The 18283-nt window shown below is 53.0% G+C and overlaps 1 protein-coding gene across 2 annotated transcripts in view; it reads right to left on the bottom strand.

The window, feature by feature from the left end:
* Ppp2r2c (protein phosphatase 2 regulatory subunit Bgamma) overlaps positions 1-17962 on the bottom strand; it is an 86797-nt gene extending 68835 nt beyond the window's left edge. Inside the window, exon 1 of one of the 2 annotated variants that reach the window (XM_041636410.1) lies at positions 17605-17962. In XM_041636410.1, coding sequence (XP_041492344.1) covers positions 17605-17674 — 70 coding nt within the window. In that variant the 5' untranslated portion in view covers positions 17675-17962. Of the gene's footprint in view, positions 1-17527 lie in introns of both variants that reach the window. The other variant, XM_041636411.1, reaches the window with a different exon arrangement.
* Between the last annotated feature and the right edge of the window lie 321 nt (positions 17963-18283).

Here is an 18283-nt window from a genome sequence, read left to right as displayed (position 1 = left end):
TTCTACTGTGCCACACAACTGCTGCAAGGCCGTCTCCAAGCCTGAGTACCCCAGACTACCTGGTTCCAGGCTACAGCTGGGCCCACTGCACCCCATCGTACTGCATCAGGACCCCCTGCCTTCTGTACACTCTCCCCCCACATCCCTACCACGGGCCCCATTAATGTGATGAGTGAATCCATGTGTAACTACTGAATGCATAATTATCTCTATTTGATGGAATATTATAGAGCCCATAAAATTGTTCACTGTTAGCACACAACAGGGGAATGTTTACAGTGTACTTAATATTTTAAAAGAAACAAAACTGTATATTTTAATCTGGGGGGGGTGCTTAAAACGAAATGCCCACACAATGCATACAATGCTTCTAGGGTAAAATCAAGGATATATCTACCCCCCATACATGCACCTTTTTCTATTTCTGCACCTTCAAGCCTTTCTATCGTACGACAGAATACAGAGAAATACAATTAAAACTTTCCCGCTGGGGCACCTTCCCAGCCACCACCATGCCCAGCCTGACAGTGTGGGGCACGGGATGATGGACTGTGTTTTCATGACTTCCATAAAGTGCCTAACCTCTCCTCGGGGCTATGAAATATTCATGGTGTTTTTACCATCTTCCTGGTAAAGAGCTGGCATAGGAATGGCTACCACTCAGTCCACTCCATCAAGGCCATTCCACACCAGACGGGCCCAAAGCGCACAGGCTGGCAGGGGATGTGCCCACAAGAACATCAAGGAGGGACAGCAGAGTCCCTGTCAGGGGCCGGCTGTGGGCCACATTGGTTCACAGCAAGAAAAATCGGACGTTTGACCCTCTTCAACTGCAGCCTTGAGAGGTTATTGCCTTCCTGCATAGCGTAAAACACCACCAAGGGCTAGCCCTGGAAGGGCATTTTCTGTTCCCCCTTCACACAGCAATATGGGGAAGTGGTGGTCCAGCCTAACTCAGCTCCACATCATTTCAGCCATCAGGGAGGCGTTTTACGATTGCCCTGTGACCTTTAAACAAGACATTACAAGCTCTCGTCCCGACTGTTTGAAATGTACAGGGAAATTAGTAAGTAAGCCACTATTTGTTAAGGACACTGTAATCGGGGGCAGGTGGAGTAGATGCCCAGAAAGGTCTGTGTAACCCAGCCTGGCCTTGTGCTCACAGCAATCCTCCTGCCTCAGTCTCTATAGAGTGCTGAGAGGACAGGTGTGAGCCACCAGCTTAGTTTCTTTTCCTGTTCTTAGGATAAAATGCCCTGACAAAACAGTTTATTCCTGTTCACAGGTAAAGGGTGAAGCAGTAGGAACTCCTAGCAGCTGGTCACAGCCAAAAAACAGAGAGCCATGAAGGCTTCTTAGTGCTGGTTCCATCTTATACAGTCCAGGATGCCCCGCTCAGGAACTGCCCCACGGTTAAGAGGCTCTTTCCCCAACAGTCACACAGCCATAATACTCTCCCACAGGCATGCCCAGAGGTCCCTCTCTCCGGTGGTTCGAGACTGCAGGCTGGCAACTTCAACTACTACCCCAGCCCCTGTGCTTGGCTCAGGACACTAGACTTGAAAACACTGGGGATTTTGAGAAGTCGAGTGTTTTCTTCCTTTAGCTGTGACAGTGGTTCAAACCACACCGGCTTCTGCTTGTTGGAATCCAGGCAGTTGAACCTGAGGAAAAGGCCTTCCATGCCGGGGGGGGGGGGGGGGGGACTCCCTTTCAAAATCTGGAGCAACATGAGGTTCCAACTGTGACTTTCCATTCAGGGGTACCTTAAGTTACTAAACCTGGATGGGGTAGGGCTCAGTGGAAGCATACCAGCCTGGACTACCCAAAGCCCCGGATTTGAGTTTTCCCCAGGCTCACTTCCTTGGGGGTACCTCCATCTTTGGGGCACACTATTTTCCTTTTTATAGCCCTGAGTTCTCTTCATGGAGCCCTGGCTGTTGATGACCCTCTTTGAGGCCATTATCCACCTTAGCGGGCCGAGCCTCTGACCTACTCAGTCCTGCTTGCAGCCTTCTCTCTTCAGGGCTCACACAGAACCAAGTGTTCCAGCACTGAGTTAGGACATCTCCCAGCCGGGCACATCTCTCCTTATGGCCCTGCTGACTGCAATGTCATCAGCCGATTCCTGTTCTGAGTTTTCCGTCTTTGTAAAACAGCAGGTGGGGTTGTCACAGGGGAGTGCTTCTGTCCACTCGGACTGGAATAACAAAATGCCACAGCCTGGGTGGCACTTACTTCTCACAGGTCTGGGGTCTGGAAGATCAAAGCCAATACTCCATTTGGTGACGGCTTCTGGATTCCCAGCATCTCTTCACTGTGTTCTCAAGTCAAGGTGCAAAGGAGTCCTCTAGGGAATTAACCCACTCATCAGGGCCCCACCCTAGTGACTGAAATGCCTCCCAAGACTCTTGCACAGAGGTTTGGACTGAACAGGAACTTGCAGAAGACACAAAAATTCCTCCAGCGAAGTGGCACAATGGCCCAAAAGGTTGTCTGTGCCCAGGGTCCGAGGAGCCCTCCGAAGTTGGATGTTCTAATGCGATGACTTAGTTCCCACGCTGCTGAGAGAGCTCTGAACAGTGTTGTCCAGGACTGTGATATTTAAGCCTTATAAAGGAAATTCTCCCTGGGCAGTGGTGGTGTATGCCTTTAATCCCAGCACTGGGAGGCAGAGGCAGGTGGATCTCTATGAGTTGAGTTCAAGGCCAGCCCAATCCAGGACAGGCTTCAAAGCTACACAGAGAAACCCTGTCTCGGAAAACCAAATACATAATACATACATACACACATACATACATATGAAATCCTCACTTACCAAAACTTCACGTATAAATGAACAACTGCTTGTCCTGGGGGATTAGGCCAGGGGCAAGTGTGACATTTGGTAATTAGCTTGCCTGCACTGCTGAGGCCAGGTGTTCACTCACTTCCTCAGACACATGTTTTGGGACCTAGTAGATAGTAGGTGTGGAATTGGGTACAGAGGTGGCAGACATACCCCAGTGGGCATGGTGCCTGATGCCAGGGTGTGAGACAGGACCCCTGGCTATTGCAGTAAGGTTGCTGGACTCCTGTCTTACTGCCTCAGGGGGCTCACCTCTCCCTAAGGGAGCTGAGTATTTTGCCTGGGTTTCACAGTTATCAGCACCAGAAACGGACACAATCTAACACAAGTGAAGAAGGAAGTGGTGAAGGAGTTGTATGAAGAGCCAGCAGGGCCACAGAGAGACCACACACATTATTGCCCAAGTAGGAAGAGACAGGGGGGCAGGACTAGGAATTCAGTATGAGAACTCATGACTGGTCACGTATCTGTCACTCTGAATTTATCTGTCGTCTGGGCAGGTCTCAGGGGCCACTCTTCCCTCCCACACAGCTGATCTGACTCAGCTAATGTAGTGCAGAGCCGTCACTACTCATGTAGTGGTCACTCACCCACAGGCACGGTGACCCTAGATGCTGGCTTTGCCAGAAGCCATGGCTCCTTTCCACTTGAGCTTCCACAAACTGCTTGGGCTTCCTCCCAACATGGCTGCTTCCAAAACCCAACAGCCACAAAGAGCAGTCCCTGGCCTGATGCAGAGCCAGCCTTCAAAGCCACACAGAGTCACCACACAGGCCCCTCCTCTGTGTTTCTATTAATTTTCCTCAGAAGATGACAACAACATGAGTGACCATCTAAACTCAGATACCACGAGGAGCAAATGAGAAAGCAAGGAGCTGTGTTTGCAGCAGAGGTGACAGGTGACCCGACGGACAGGCAAGGAGGGCGTGCACGATCCCACAGCTGAGTGGACACCACGGTGAGGAAGCACCTGCAAGGATGCCTCGCCTCCCCACAGCCACTTCAGAACGCCGCTTCTTTATTGCCATGTTGGCAGGTGTGGGAGGTTTGACTGGAGCAGGCTCTGGGGGAACTGCTGAGTGAGACTCCTGGGGAAAGCGGGGGGTCCATGAAGGTATTCCCGAACAGTACCCAGGGAGAGAAGCCCTCACGGAGGCCTGCATGACCCCTAGCAGATGACGCTGCCACAACACCCACTAGCCCGCAAGTCATTAACATTCCGAGGAAGAGCCCTACCAGTGGCAACACTTGTGCCCCACCCCAGGCCTTCAGAAGGTGCCTGCATTTAGAGACAGATTTCTTAAAGAGGTGGCTGAGGTAAAATATGCTCTTCTAGGTCAGCCCTAATCCAATGTGCCCAGTGTCCTTGCAAGGACACAGCACAGAGAGACAACCACATGAGGACATCGGGAGAAGGCCCTGTCCCTAGGCCAAGAAGGGCAGCTTTTGGAGGAGCCAGTCCTCCCAACACCTTAACCTTGGACTTGTCATGTTCAGCACTGTGGGCCGGTACACTGCTACTGTTTAAGCTGCCTTCCAACACTTTCCTATGGCCACATCTGCAGGCGCAGACAGAAAATTGTGCCTTTCTAACAGGAGAACTGTCAAGGTGTGTTATTAAGGGAGATCTTAAAGAGCAAAACCCAGCATGAGCACTTGATAAATGACCAAAAAAAAAAAAAGCATGTTTCAGCTTAGACAGACTGGAGAGACAGAAAGAACATTGCTAGTTATAATAGACAGGTGATGGAAGGATGGATGGACAGACAGACAGATATGGATAATAGACAGCTGATAGACGATCAATAGGTGATAGGTAGGTAGATAGAGGAGAATATATATATACCCATATAAAGGAAAATAGCCCAAACTTCTTTAAGGAGTAGGATTTCCTTTTTTCCTGTATTTTCTGACCTTAGTATACATGAACATATATTTTGTGACATTGTAACAGAATTTAAAATGCTTTCCAGCAAGGAAGGAGCCACCTCTATGTGACTCCTCAAGGTTGACAGTTTGAAATCCAAACTCCTTATTAGGGACATTTAAAGCCATTCACAAGTCTCTCTCCTACACCCCCCGCCAATCTACACCTCATGATCCCACAAACTGCTCCTGCAAGGATGCCCCTCCCAACCTTCACGCCCACGCATCCAATGCCTGTGTCCACATCATCGTGCATCCCGGCTCAACCCTCCAGCCCTCAGCTCAGACATACCTGACCTCCCGAGGTACTTTCTGCCTCTCCGCTCTGGCCCCTCATCACCATGCACTGAGGCAGGGGCAGAGACCAGCAGGGTTTTGGGTGAGGGTACCTAGTGTGGAATCCTTTTGGAGGGGCACGGTTAGATAGGTCTATGTAGCTCTAGCTGTCCTGGAACTTTGTAGACCAGGCTGGCCCCAAACTCACAGAGCTCCTCTGCCTCCAGAGTGCTGGCATTAAAGGCGTGTGTCATCATACCCAGAGGTAAGGAATCCTCAACAGGGCCTTTGGGATGGAAAGCATGAGGTTTTGCTTGGTCAGGTCATGTGGCAAAGATGGCTGCCCCACCAAGATCCACACTCTCTTAATACTAGCATCGTCCCTGGGCTACCTAACCATGGACTCCAGCGTCCAGCTCCCCTTACAGCTCCAGCCAATGAAATGTGGGGGGAGTGAAAAGTGTCCCTTGTGAGCCAAAACGTCTCGGCGGCCAATGAGTTGTATTTACAAACCACCTCAAAGAATACAAGGGATGGAGGAGCATGACAGATAGGAGGGCCTGGACGCCCCCCCTCCCATCATGCTGCCCACCAACAAGCCAGCCACAACTGTGATGATCAGTTAATTGCCGACTACACAGGCTCTAGAATCACCTGGTGTCCTGGTCTCTGAACAACCAAGGGAGGGACTTTCTTAATTGGGTTACAGAGGTGATCCCACCTGAACACGGCTGGGATCATTCATGGGCTGGGCCCTGGACTGAATGAGGCACCAACATTGGGTTAAAAGGATTAAATGTACACCAGCATTTACCTCCCTTCTTCTGAGTGTAGACACAGTGTGGCCAGCTACTTCAAGCTCCCACAGCCCTGATTTTCACACCAGGTGAACTGTACCTTGAACTGTGAGCCAGAGAATAAACCCTGTCCCCTTGAGTGGTTCTCAGAACGTTTTAACACAGCAAAAGGAACGACAATAAGGGACTTGATCAGGACATAGGCAGCCATGGTATTTCACCGCCGGGTCTGTGGCTTCTATGGAACTGAGATTAATAATGGTATCACTACATTCTGGAATGGGGAGTCCTCGGCATCCGTACAGTGACAGTTCTGGGGCGAGGATATCCCAGCAGCAGAAGGACACACACAGGTGGCCATGGCACTGATCCTTGTGCTACCCTCACCCTGGGAGGAAGATGGTTTGTCCCCGCTGTGCCAGGCCCTGGAGGCCTGTCCCATGTGTCACCCCACACAGCACTCGCCACACCCCAAGAGGAAGTCAACCACACTCACTCTCCCTCATCTCCTACGGTGCCACCAGGCGTGGCTTAGCAGAGGCCCCCTTTAGTCACTAAGCAGGTCTGAACCAGCTCCTGGTGATGGGCCAGCCATCCAGTCACTGGGCACAAACCAGAGTCAGTGATCTTTACAGAGCCACATCGGGCACCTTCAGCAGGTCGGCAGCTTGAAAATGGAGAGCTGCCCCACCTGGATCGGGAAACACCTGAGAGAGGTCCAGCCAGATGCGCAGTACAGGCCTCACAACCAGAGCTATGTCAGTCTGTGCGAGAAGTTTTGGCGGATGTTTCAAAAACCTCCAGCTGAAGCCCTGGTGATCGGCAGCCCCTGTGCTTTGAAAACATGGAGAGTGCCTTTAGAGTTCAATGACCACAGAATTCTAAGTGGCCACACATTGAGCAGACAGGATGCTGGGTATCTTACTGGGTGTTCCACATACCCCCATTTTACAGAGGGGAAAGGGGGGGTGTGGGCACCTGCCTAGCATCTTGAGTTTCACGAGGAGCAAAACTGGAGTTTAAATGCAGGCAGGCCATCTGCCCACGGCCTGGCCACCACATTTAGTAACTGGGACCACCACGGCAGGGACAGCTGGCCTGCTCACTTCTGATTACACACTATGCTTTAGGAGGTTGAGTTTGAGCCGTCTGTGCAACTTGGCAGTTCTGGGCTCCTTGGAGACAGGGTCCCTGCGGTGCCGAGGGGAGGGGAGGCAGGGTCTACAGAAGCTGCAGGTTGAGCATCATCCCCTAGGCTATGAGGCTTTGGAGTCCTTCAGGCAGGACAGCCAGTCCACAGTCAGTGTTTGTGCCTGGCCGTGTCTGGACTCCTCTTCTGAGCCCAGAAGACAGTTGCCTGCTGCCCAGGGAACAGGACACACCCAAAGAGCCATGGTAGCCCTGATCCTAGCACAGCAGGGCCATTGTCTTCCTGGACAGGGGCTGAATGGCCTATTGTGGCAGAACAAAGGCTGCCCACAGGCTCAGGCTGGGCAGTGTGGGTTATGTCACTGGGGATGGAGTCCTCAGCTGCAGGCCATGGCCTTTCTATGCTGATGGCAGAATTCGCAGGTGATTACCACAGGGAGAACCTGGAAGAAAGCTGGGACCATTCTCCCACCTGCCTTCAGAGTGTGACGTTTAAAGTTGGGACTCTAGAGTCAAAGATGCCCAGCTACTCCAGAGACTGAGTCAGGACAGATGAGAGTTCAATGCCCATCTGGGCAACTTGGTGAACTGTTTCAAAACAAAAATAAGAAAGCCGGGGTATGGCTCAGTGGTGGAGGGCTTGCCTCACATGTGTGGGGAAAAGGAATAGGTGGGTGTCCCTTCTCCCTATCCCACGTCCTCACCCTTGGTTTCTTAAAGGCCATTATCTTGAGGGTTCACGTCTCAGGATGTCATTGTTTAGATCTGGATTCAGTGAGGAGTAGAGTTGGCTCCTTCAATACAGACATAGTACAAGGGGCCATGCAGGGCAGTGGGTCTCAACCTTCCTAATGCTGCAACAGTTCCTCATGTTGGGGTGACTCCATTCATGAGTTATTTCATTGCTACTTCCTAACTGTAATTTTGCCACTGTTATAAATCATCATGTAAATACCTGTTATGTGATCCCCAAAGGGTTTCACAGGCCACAGGTTGAGAACCACTGATGTAGGGGGGCAGAGTGGTCATGTGAGGTCCACAACCCTGGACAGTGAAGGAAAGGAGCCTGTTCCCAGCCACAGCTCCTTGAACTTCCTTCCTAGAACTCCAGTTCCCAAAGAAACGCTTGAAAATTTCACGACAGCACAGCTAGAACTGCACTTAGTGCAGGGTCCTGGAGGCCACCCAGGGGGGCACCACAAGACCAGCCCTGCAGCCAAGCCCTGCACACTTAGTGCAGGGTCCTGACGACTGCCCAGGGGGTGCACCACCAGACCAGCCCTGCAGCCAAGCCCTGCACACTTAGTGCAGGGTCCTGACGGTCACCCAGGGGGGCACCACAAGACCAGCCCTGCAGCCAAGCCCTGCACACTTAGTGCAGGGTCCTGACGACTGCCCAGGGGATGCACCACAAGACCAGCCCTGCAGCCAAGCCCTGCACACTTAGTGCAGGGTCCTGACGACTGCCCAGGGGATGCACCACCAGACCAGCCCTGCAGCCAAGCCCTGCACACTTAGTGCAGGGTCCTGGAGGCCACCCAGGGGATGCACCACCAGACCAGCCCTGCAGCCAAGCCCTGCACACTTAGTGCAGGGTCCTGGAGGCCACCCAGGGGGTGCACCACCAGACCAGCCCTGCAGCCAAGCCCTGCACACTTAGTGCAGGGTCCTGACGACTGCCCAGGGGGTGCACCACCAGACCAGCCCTGCAGCCAAGCCCTGCACACTTAGTGCAGGGTCCTGACGACTGCCCAGGGGATGCACCACAAGACCAGCCCTGCAGCCAAGCCCTGCACACTTAGTGCAGGGTCCTGACGACTGCCCAGGGGATGCACCACCAGACCAGCCCTGCAGCCAAGCCCTGCACACTTAGTGCAGGGTCCTGGAGGCCACCCAGGGGATGCACCACCAGACCAGCCCTGCAGCCAAGCCCTGCACACTTAGTGCAGGGTCCTGGAGGCCACCCAGGGGGTGCACCACCAGACCAGCCCTGCAGCCAAGCCCTGTACACTTAGTGCAGGGTCCTGACGACTGCCCAGGGGATGCACCACCAGACCAGCCCTGCAGCCAAGCCCTGTACACTTAGTGCAGGGTCCTGGAGGCCACCCAGGGGGGCACCACCAGACCAGCCCTGCAGCCAAGCCCTGCACACTTAGTGCAGGGTCCTGACGACTGCCCAGGGGATGCACCACCAGACCAGCCCTGCAGCCAAGCCCTGTACACTTAGTGCAGGGTCCTGACGACTGCCCAGGGGATGCACCACCAGACCAGCCCTGCAGCCAAGCCCTGTACACTTAGTGCAGGGTCCTGACGACTGCCCAGGGGATGCACCACCAGACCAGCCCTGCAGCCAAGCCCTGTACACTTAGTGCAGGGTCCTGACGGTCACCCAGGGGGTGTACCACCAGACCAGCCCTGCAACCAAGCGGCCCTGCAGCCAAGCCCTGCACACTTAGTGCTGGGTCCTCTCGGCTGCTCAGGCGATGCCCCATGAGACCAGCCCTGCAGCCAAGCCTGGAAAACCACATGACCTCATGCTAAGTTAGAGAAGCAGCTTCAGTCCTGTTTCTATAATGAGATTACTGTTGATATTAAAAACAGACCCAGAAATTAAGGCAGACCGAACGGAGACTCGTAGACTGCTGCCATGGGCAGCCTCTCCGCCCATTTCCTCTGCCAGTTGCTACCTTCCACACCTGCTACCCTCTCCATGGAACCCCAGCATTTCACCTGACAAAACTGCTTACTTTCCAAGGAACAGCTCTCAGCAAAATGTCCCTTAGCTCCTGGAGCTTTAAGCACAAAACCCAAAATCTAGAGGGAGAAGGTGAGAGCCAGGAGCCAGTGTGGGTATCCATCAGAACTTGTTTTGGGGGAAGAAAGGCATAAAGGTAGCAGCTGTGCCTGATCAGCTCAAAAAAGGAAACCCAGGAGACAGGTGTGACAGTAGCACCTGTACCAACAGAGATACAGGCAGGAGGGTCAAGGATTTGAGGTCAGCCTCCACTACACCATGAGACAGAGGCCAGCCTGGGCTACATGGGGCAGGGTAGGTCTAGACATGGGTTTAGGGAAGCCAGAGTGGTGACTGTCTTCCCCAAGTTTAACTGGAGTATCCACATGGCACTTTGAGCATTACCACACCTGATATACCAGGCAGCATGGAGACACTGAGGCCCAGAGAGGCAGAGAGATCTGAAGGACATGATCCCGACTCTGCACGCTCCTCTCCCTGAAGCCTGGCGAGACTCGCTAAGCTTTTCCAACAGAAGCAAGGGGAATATAAATCCAGCAAAGACTGGCTCTTCCTGGACTGCATGTATGTACCACTAAGCCCTCACCTAAACTCAGTTTCCCCATGGGTGGGGGTGGGACTTTGGTTGGCCAGTTTGATGAGAGTTCTGAGGGCAATTCTGGCTTCAGCCATATCTCATTTGTACATAAAGTAGGAGGAGGTCCCTGAGCTCCAGGCCCTGGTAGACTGAGAATGATTCTCCCAGTGATGAGTGGGAGCTCATAGAGACAGAAAGTACTTGAGCAGCAGTACACTCCTCCTGGCTAATGATCGAAGCAGCAGCCAGGACCATCCAGGAGAATCCAGGGCCAGACAGCCCTGATGTAAGCAGCGTGAGACACGGGTGGGCTCTCCAAAGAAGAAGCTGGTGAAAACCCCTCCCAGTTTCCCTACCTTCAGTCTCCTGAGTGTTAAAGGGTTCCTTTTGGGTTTCCTGACAGAGGGCTGGAGTAGACATCAGGCCTAGACATCTCCGTCCTGCCACCAACCTTCCTAGAACTCCAGTTCCCAGAGAAATGTTTGGAAATTTCAAGACAGGACAGCACAGCTAGATCCACCCCACATGCTTAGTGGAGGGTCCTGATGGCCGCCCAGGCGATGCACCAGCCCTGCAGCCAAGCCTGGAAAACCACAGGACCTCATGCTAAGTTAGAAAAGCAGCTTCAATCCTGTTTCTATAATGAGATTACTGTTGATATTAAAAACAGACCCAGGTATTAAGACAGACCGAATGGAGGCTCACAGTCACAACCCATCCAGGGTGCCAAGATGGCTATCAGAAGCCGTGGGCTTCTGTATTCTGCCAAGGACTCCTTCCTATGTACTTTATCTTGCACTCATCCTCCAGAACTAACTCCTGCTCCCATTCTGGAAGCTGTTGTATGATGACATTACCTTTGGACCAACCAGAGCAATCACTGTACGTGGTCTCCTAGAACACACAAATGCACAGGCACCAGAGGGAAGGCTGGATGGATGTTGGAGGGATCAGCCTAGACACTGGCTGTTCAATGGATGTGCTAGACACACACAGGTCAGATCCCTGCTCCCCTGAGCCTCTTTATTCCTTCAGCTATAAAGCCAGTGCAGTTCTGGAAGGACAGACAACTCTAACATCACACAGAACACATAGGCACAGGTAAAGAGACTACGCTCCTTCAACACCTACCCTGTGGAACACAGAGCGACTGGTCACTGCTGGGACTGCCCCTAGGCTGAACTCCTGCCCCAAGGACCACAGCTGCATCCTGTGGACAACCCAGAAGATATGCTGGCCAATACACGAAGAGAAGAATGGATGGGTAAGCTAGGTCTGGTCAAGCCTGGTCATGCCCATCCTACTCAGTCTAGAGCTGAGTCTTGGACTGGTCTCAAAACTGAGCCAAGCAGAATCCTTTGGGAGATATATACAGTTCTTTAAAATGTCTGATAGACAGACACTCCCCAGAGCACTGCATTCTGGAGCCCCGCTCCCTTTCTCAGGCTCAGATCCCTCCACTGCCCTACTAGCTTCTACTTCATTACTTATCCCACCTTACCCCCATCCTAGAAGCCCCCCTTGCTTGGGCTCAAGTCCTTCCACCACCCTACAAGCTTCTATTTCTTTTCTTATCCCCATTCCCAAGTTCTCTGTTCCCTGCACCCACAACCAAGGACCACACCAGCCCTCAACAGAGCTGAGTTCAGTCCAAAGCATTCACTAAAAAACCCATGAAGCTATTCTAATGCACATCAAGGGGTATGTGAGGGGATGGGGAGCAGCTGGATACTCAGATGAGGGTCTTGTGGCCCTCCCCATCCCTCTACCAAGGGTATAAATATCCAACAAACCCAGTTAGAATGATCTTTTGCACACGGGCATAGCTGAATCCCACACAATGGCAGGTGTTTGGCTTGGAGGCTAGTACTGGCCAGCGAAGGATAAGGAGAATATGCCCAGAAAAAAAGAGATAAAACTTTGGCTCTGACTTTAGAATCAGAGAACACTAAATGAGAAGGGAACTTGCAGGTCATTGAATCTGCCTTTCGTACCCTAGAAGAGAAGGTGGAGCTGAGATTTCTCCATACGGATGGCTAACTAGCGAGTGGCCACAAGACTGGCGAAGCCCTTCTCCTCCCTGTCCCTAGCACCCGGCCGCCCCCACGGCTAGCTTTACCCAAAATAATTACACGGAAACTGTATTCTTTTAAACACTGCTTGGCCCATTCTCTTCTAGGCTAATTCTCACATATTAATTTAGCCCATTTCTAATCATCTGTGTGTAGCACCCCAAGGTGCGCTTACCGGGGAGATTCTAGCCTATGTCCATCCTGGGTCGGAGCTTCATCCCGGGAGCGGGGCATGGCGTCTCTCTGAGGCGTCTGCCCCGAGAGGAGAGCTGTCGAGTCTGAGCTCACTTCCTCTTCCTCCCAGCGTTCTGTTCTGTTTACTCCTCCCACCTATCTTCTAACCAAAAAAATGGGCCAAGGCAGTTCCTTTATTAGCCAATGACCTTCCTCCATCAAGGTCTCTACACCAACACAAAGCTATAGTTTTCATCTCAGTGACTCATGAGTCAGGCTGACCCAAAGAAAAGGAGTCACGGCATCAGGTCATCTGGAGTGGGGTCTCAGTACAAAGTACCCTGGGCAAGGGGTCTTGGACCCAGATAGTCTGTAGTGGGACCTCCAGAATTAGGGGGGAACTGAATATAGGAGCTAGAAAGTCAATAAAGAGGCCACCATGTTTGTGTTCAATCTCCAGAAGAGACATAAAAGTCTAGCATAAGAGCAACACACATGTAACCTCAGCATTAGGAGGTAAAGACGGTTGGATTCCTGGAGTTCATTGGCAAGTCAGTCAGGCCTAACAATAAACTCCAGAAAGATCCTACCCCCAAAACCAAATAAGTATGGGGCTGGAGCAATAAATCATCAGTAAAGAGCACATTCGGTTCTTCTAGAACCCATATAGGGCTCAGAATCATGTGTAACTCCAGTTCCAAAGGATTCAATTTCCTCTTTGGGCAACAGGTACACCCTTGGGTAGCAAATGACATTGCTGGTATTATTGAATGAGGTGGGAAGATCATTCATTCCAAAAGGGAGGAAAGAGCATAGTGAGGAAATACTAGACCAAAGCAAGACAGAAAATCAGAGGGGCAAACTCCAAATTCTAAATCTCTACATCCAACGTAAAAGTGCTCCTCAGAACTCCCACTCCTTCCAGCTTTGTTGACTACAAACACACTTCTCTCTCTTGAGTTGGTTCCACACCTAGCCTGCAGGTTTCCTCAGCAGGTATAACTCCGGCATCTCCAACATCTCAGGGTTTTCAAGGTGATCCAGGCTTCTCATGCACAACTTCAAGCAGTGACCTATGCTGGCCTGCTCCATAGGGGCACCCCTGACACACACCTGGCCTCAGCTGCTTTCCTTAGCCGTGGAGGAGGATTCCACAACGCCTTTCTTGCGTCCTTGACTCTAAAGCCAGAACCAGTGGAAGAGCCAAAGTCTACAGCTGGATGGGGCTGGATCTTGGTCCCCTTGTTCAGTTACATTTGCATCAGCTCTCCGTTGTTGCTTCCTTCTGTGCTTAAGTTTTTCCTTAATTCCTTTCCACAGGTTGGAACCTTAGCTGAGCGGGGGACTTGCCCTGAGGTCATCACTCCCTTCACTCCATTTAGCACCACACTTTTCTTTAAACTGTTTATCTCCTTGAAAATATCACTTGGATCAATTACACTCCTGATGCTTCTTTTCTCCTCAAACTGTACATTTTGTATTTTTCTTCATCCGGCTTGCTTCTTCTCATGATAGGTCTGCATAAGAGGGATTACTAATAACCACAGGACTGAGTCAACACTGGCTGTCTTGAAACCTCCTCTGCAAACACCATTAATCCAAAAACTCTTCAATTTAGCTCCAGGCAGACTTTTAGGAAAAGAGCAAAAAAGCAGCCCCATTCTTTGCCAAAATATCACAAGAATGGTCTTTTGGCCACTTGCTAGTAATATCCTTCCCCTCTGAAACCTCTTGAGCTAGGCCCCTGCAGTTCACACTGCCCTCAGCATTATCTTCCATGTCCCTACTAGGATGGACCATTAAGCCCTGCTTAAAGTGTTCAACTACTTTTCTAGTCCAAAGCCCCAAAGTCCTTCATATTCCTCTAACAAACAGCATGGTGAAGCCTGTCACAGCAATATTTTGCTCCCTTGTCCCAACCTCTGACTTAGCTGTTGTTCTTTGCTACAGAGAGACACCATGACCATGGCAACTCTTATCTGAGAAGCCCTTTAACTGGGGCCTTGCTTACAGTTTCAAATGCTTACTTAGTCTGTTATCCTCGTGGCAGGGAACATGGAAGGAATGTTGCTGGGGAAGCAGTTGATAGCTACATCCTGATCTGCAGGCAGAGATCCAGAAGGGTCTGGCATGGGCTTTTGAAACCTCAAAGCTCACCTTCAGGCATACACTTCCTCCAACAAGGCCACACCTCTTAATCCTTCTAATTCTATTACACAGTTCCACTCCTGGGCTACTAAGCATTCAAATGAGAGCCTAAGGGGCCCATTCTCATTCAATTCACCACAGTAGGAGTGGCTAACAGAACTCTACTGTTCTAAGGACAGTTAGGATTTACTAGGAGACTCTGGAACTTGGGCAGGGTTCTCACTAGCAAAGATGACACTGGACTGGGGATTCAGGGATTTAGGAGTTGGTCCTGGGAGAGGGGTGAAGGATTTTCCAGAGAGAACAGAGAGATAAGGCAATGCCCCGAGTCAGGAAATGTGCAGGGCCAGTCCTGGCTTAAGGAATAGCTGTAAATCACATGGTTGGAGTGTATAAGTGAGCAAGGGCCTACCTCCAGGAAGGATGGGAAGGCATACACCTGGGTTTTTACAGAGTCTCAAAATCCTAGGACAAGAAGCTGCTGTGATTTATGAATGCCTCCAGGATGCCCAGTCCTCTCTGTGAGCACTTTACACTCTCAGGACCACGGTCATCTCAACGATCCTGAGACAGAGGTCACTGTGACTTTTCCCTTTATAGAGCAGCTAACTGAAGTCCAGGGATGTTTCATGACTCAACAGGGAAGCTCAGCAGGTGGTAAACCATACACAGAACCTGAACACAAATCAGTCTACCAGCTGACAAATCCGCGCCTGACCTTGAACTAGAGCATAACTCAGTCGGGACTCTAGTGTGACTGGGATGTGCATGTATGAAGTCCTGTCCTTATTTAGAGAGACCACAAGTTTCATCACCTTCCAGAAAGAGTCTAAAGGTGCCTCACTCATTATACATCCCTGAAAGGGTAGGGATATCTGATGGGGTTCCTCCTTGCCTGAGTCCCCCTACTGCTCGATGCCCAGAGTTCATGAGGAGACTTCCACCCAAGAGGCCCTGGCACTCAAGAGGTGCTCAATACATTTCAGCTGCCAATCACCATTTACAGGTCGAAGGTAGCCCCTCCTCACCATCTTCACCCAGTTCTCATAGCCTGAAGGCTTGAGGGGAGGGTCTTGTTCCCTCTCGTTGTACAGATAAAACAAGGCATGTGAGATTCCCCCACAGACCGCAGGGTTCCTTGCTAGATAGAACACGGGATGGACCAGGGCAGGGAGCCTTCATCCAGCCCCAGCATTGGAACCTGAAGATTCAGGGGATAGCAGCAGCAGCAGCAGCAAGAGCTGCTGAACCCTGAAGGTCCTCCCTCCTCCTGCAGACCCTGCCCAGGTGATTTTATTAAGGAAGAGGAAGTAGGATGAGGATGAGAGCCACACTTTGAATTGTCTGTTCCTCTGTGAGGTGGGCATCATGAAGTTTGTGTTTGATACACAACATAAGCTCTGAGGCCCATTGACTCCTACCCGGTGTGCAGGTGGAAAAAAAAAAAAAAAACAAAAAAAACTAAGGCTTTCCCCAAGAAAGCCCGACCAACACTGGCCCTGCGCACGACTCCTGCCAAGAAGCTCCGAAGCCCCGCCAACCACACAGGCTGCCTTCTGCCACTAGGCAGGCTGTGAGCAGATCATCTTCACGAAGTGCGACCCTCCTCCGCAACACCCACCGGGCGACAAAGCACTGAGTTCTGCGCCAGGGGCCTCCGAAAGCCGAGTTAGAGCAGCCACCCAGCCCGGGCCTGACAGCCCTGCCCCCTCTTCCCGCACACCGCGCGGCAACGCGTGACTCAGCGGTTCTCCCCGGAGCGCGGAGCACCGCCCTCAGCATCCACACGCCTGGGTCGCACACCTAGCTTCTGCCTCCCGGGTCCGCGCACCCGCAGGGAGTCGCCGCGCCCGCTTCATTTCCGGCAGAGCTAGGCACGGGGGAGACCAGGCCCACGCAGGTTCCTTGGATCAGGAACCCACGTACACCGGTCCCCGGGTCTCAGTGCCAGGAGCCCTCCCACCCGGGCAGCCACCTGCTTAAGCCCTAGACACCTCCCGGTGAGGCCCGCAGCCCTGGTGCAGGAGGCGCCTACACTGCCCGGGAAGGTCTCCAGCACCAGGGTGTATAGTACTCTCACGGCAGCCGATTCACTCCTCCAGCCCCTAGCTGCAAGCTCGAGCTGTCCCCACCGTATCTATGGCCAGGCAGGGCCTGGGGACCCCGGAAGTTACTGTCACATTAGCAAAGGGCACTTATCCTCTGCATCCCACCAGCCTTTGGTGGGGACTGACGCACAGGGCCAACTTAGGGGGTTTTAAACGCAGAGCCTGTTAGGGGTAGCATGCCCCACTTTTTCCGGAAAACCATAAAGGTCTGGCCTAGCTCCTGTCTCAGTAGCACTACCCAGTAACTAACAGTAGTTCCAGCACTAACAGTAGCTGGAACGAGCCTCCTTCCCCCTCCCACGCAGGGGATCCGCCTCTGGAGGCCAGGGAGGTGCCAAGGCAGCTGAACCCTGGAGGATCTGGCAATGGAATTTTTCCCCCTGGGTTCCTCTCCAGGGAATGGACAGTCTAGAAATTTCTGCGGGCTCTGGTAAGGCTGAAAGGGCAAATGAAGGATTTTTAAGCCTTTCCACGTCCCAGAGATTTCCACACCAGATTTGTTGCAGTCTTGGGCTTTGTAAATGATAGTCAGGGCCCCATCCAGTGCCACCCGGCGGGGAAAGGACAGCTGTGTTCCCGAGGGCGACACGGAGGAGGGCGCTGGGCAGCGGTTGGAGCCCCCGGGTCCCTCCCTCCCGGCCCGGGGTCGGGGTGGGGTGGGGGTGGGGGGACACGACACACAGCGCGCGGTCCAAACCTTCGGAGGGCATTCGGTGCGACGGCATCCCCACGCCGCGGCCGGCCGGAGGGGGTCTCAGACAACACGTACGTTACCTTCTGTCACATAGCTGTGGTCCCGCAGGAAGCTGTGGTTAATTTTCCGCGTGTCCGTGTCCTCGCCCATTGAAGGCCGCGCCCGGTGCCCTGGGCATGCCCCGCCGCTGCACACCGATGCAATCCGCAGAGGTCGCGCCGGGCGCACGGGCCATGCCGCCGCAGCCTAGCAGGGTCGCGGGCCGCCGGGGCCCGGGAGGGCGGGCATCGCGGCCGAGTGGCCGGGGACAGGCGGGCGCCGCGCTCAAGCGAGCGTGCGGCGAACAGGCGGCGGCCGCAGCGTGGGGCGGGCCGGGGCCGGGGCGCGCATCCCGGCCGCTTGGTTCGCGCTGCGTCCGGGCGCCTGGCGGTGGCGGCAGCGGCAGCGGCGGTAATGGGACGCGCGCGGCGCTGAGCTCGGCTGCGCCGTGGGGGGGCCGTGTCGCAGGCCCCTCCCTCCGCCGCGCGCCTCTCCGCCCCCGGCCGCGCAACCACAGCGCAGGTGGAGCTGATGCACCGAGCCCCGGCCACAGCGGTCACCCCTGAAGCCTAGGACGCCACCCGGGAAGAGCACCTATCTTGAGTGGAGGCCACCTTGGTGACCAGGTGTTCCAATTAGGGACATGGAGGCGGGAGGAGAGACTTAGGGGGATTGGGAGGATGTTATGTCCCTTTATTAAGAAGATGTAGGTTGGTCTGA

Source organism: Microtus oregoni, unplaced genomic scaffold (genome assembly GCF_018167655.1).
Source record: "Microtus oregoni isolate MIOR12 unplaced genomic scaffold, Mior012 000049F_ref0000343, whole genome shotgun sequence".
Lineage (NCBI taxonomy): Eukaryota > Metazoa > Chordata > Mammalia > Rodentia > Cricetidae > Microtus > Microtus oregoni.
This window is presented reverse-complemented; position numbering and strand designations above follow the sequence as displayed.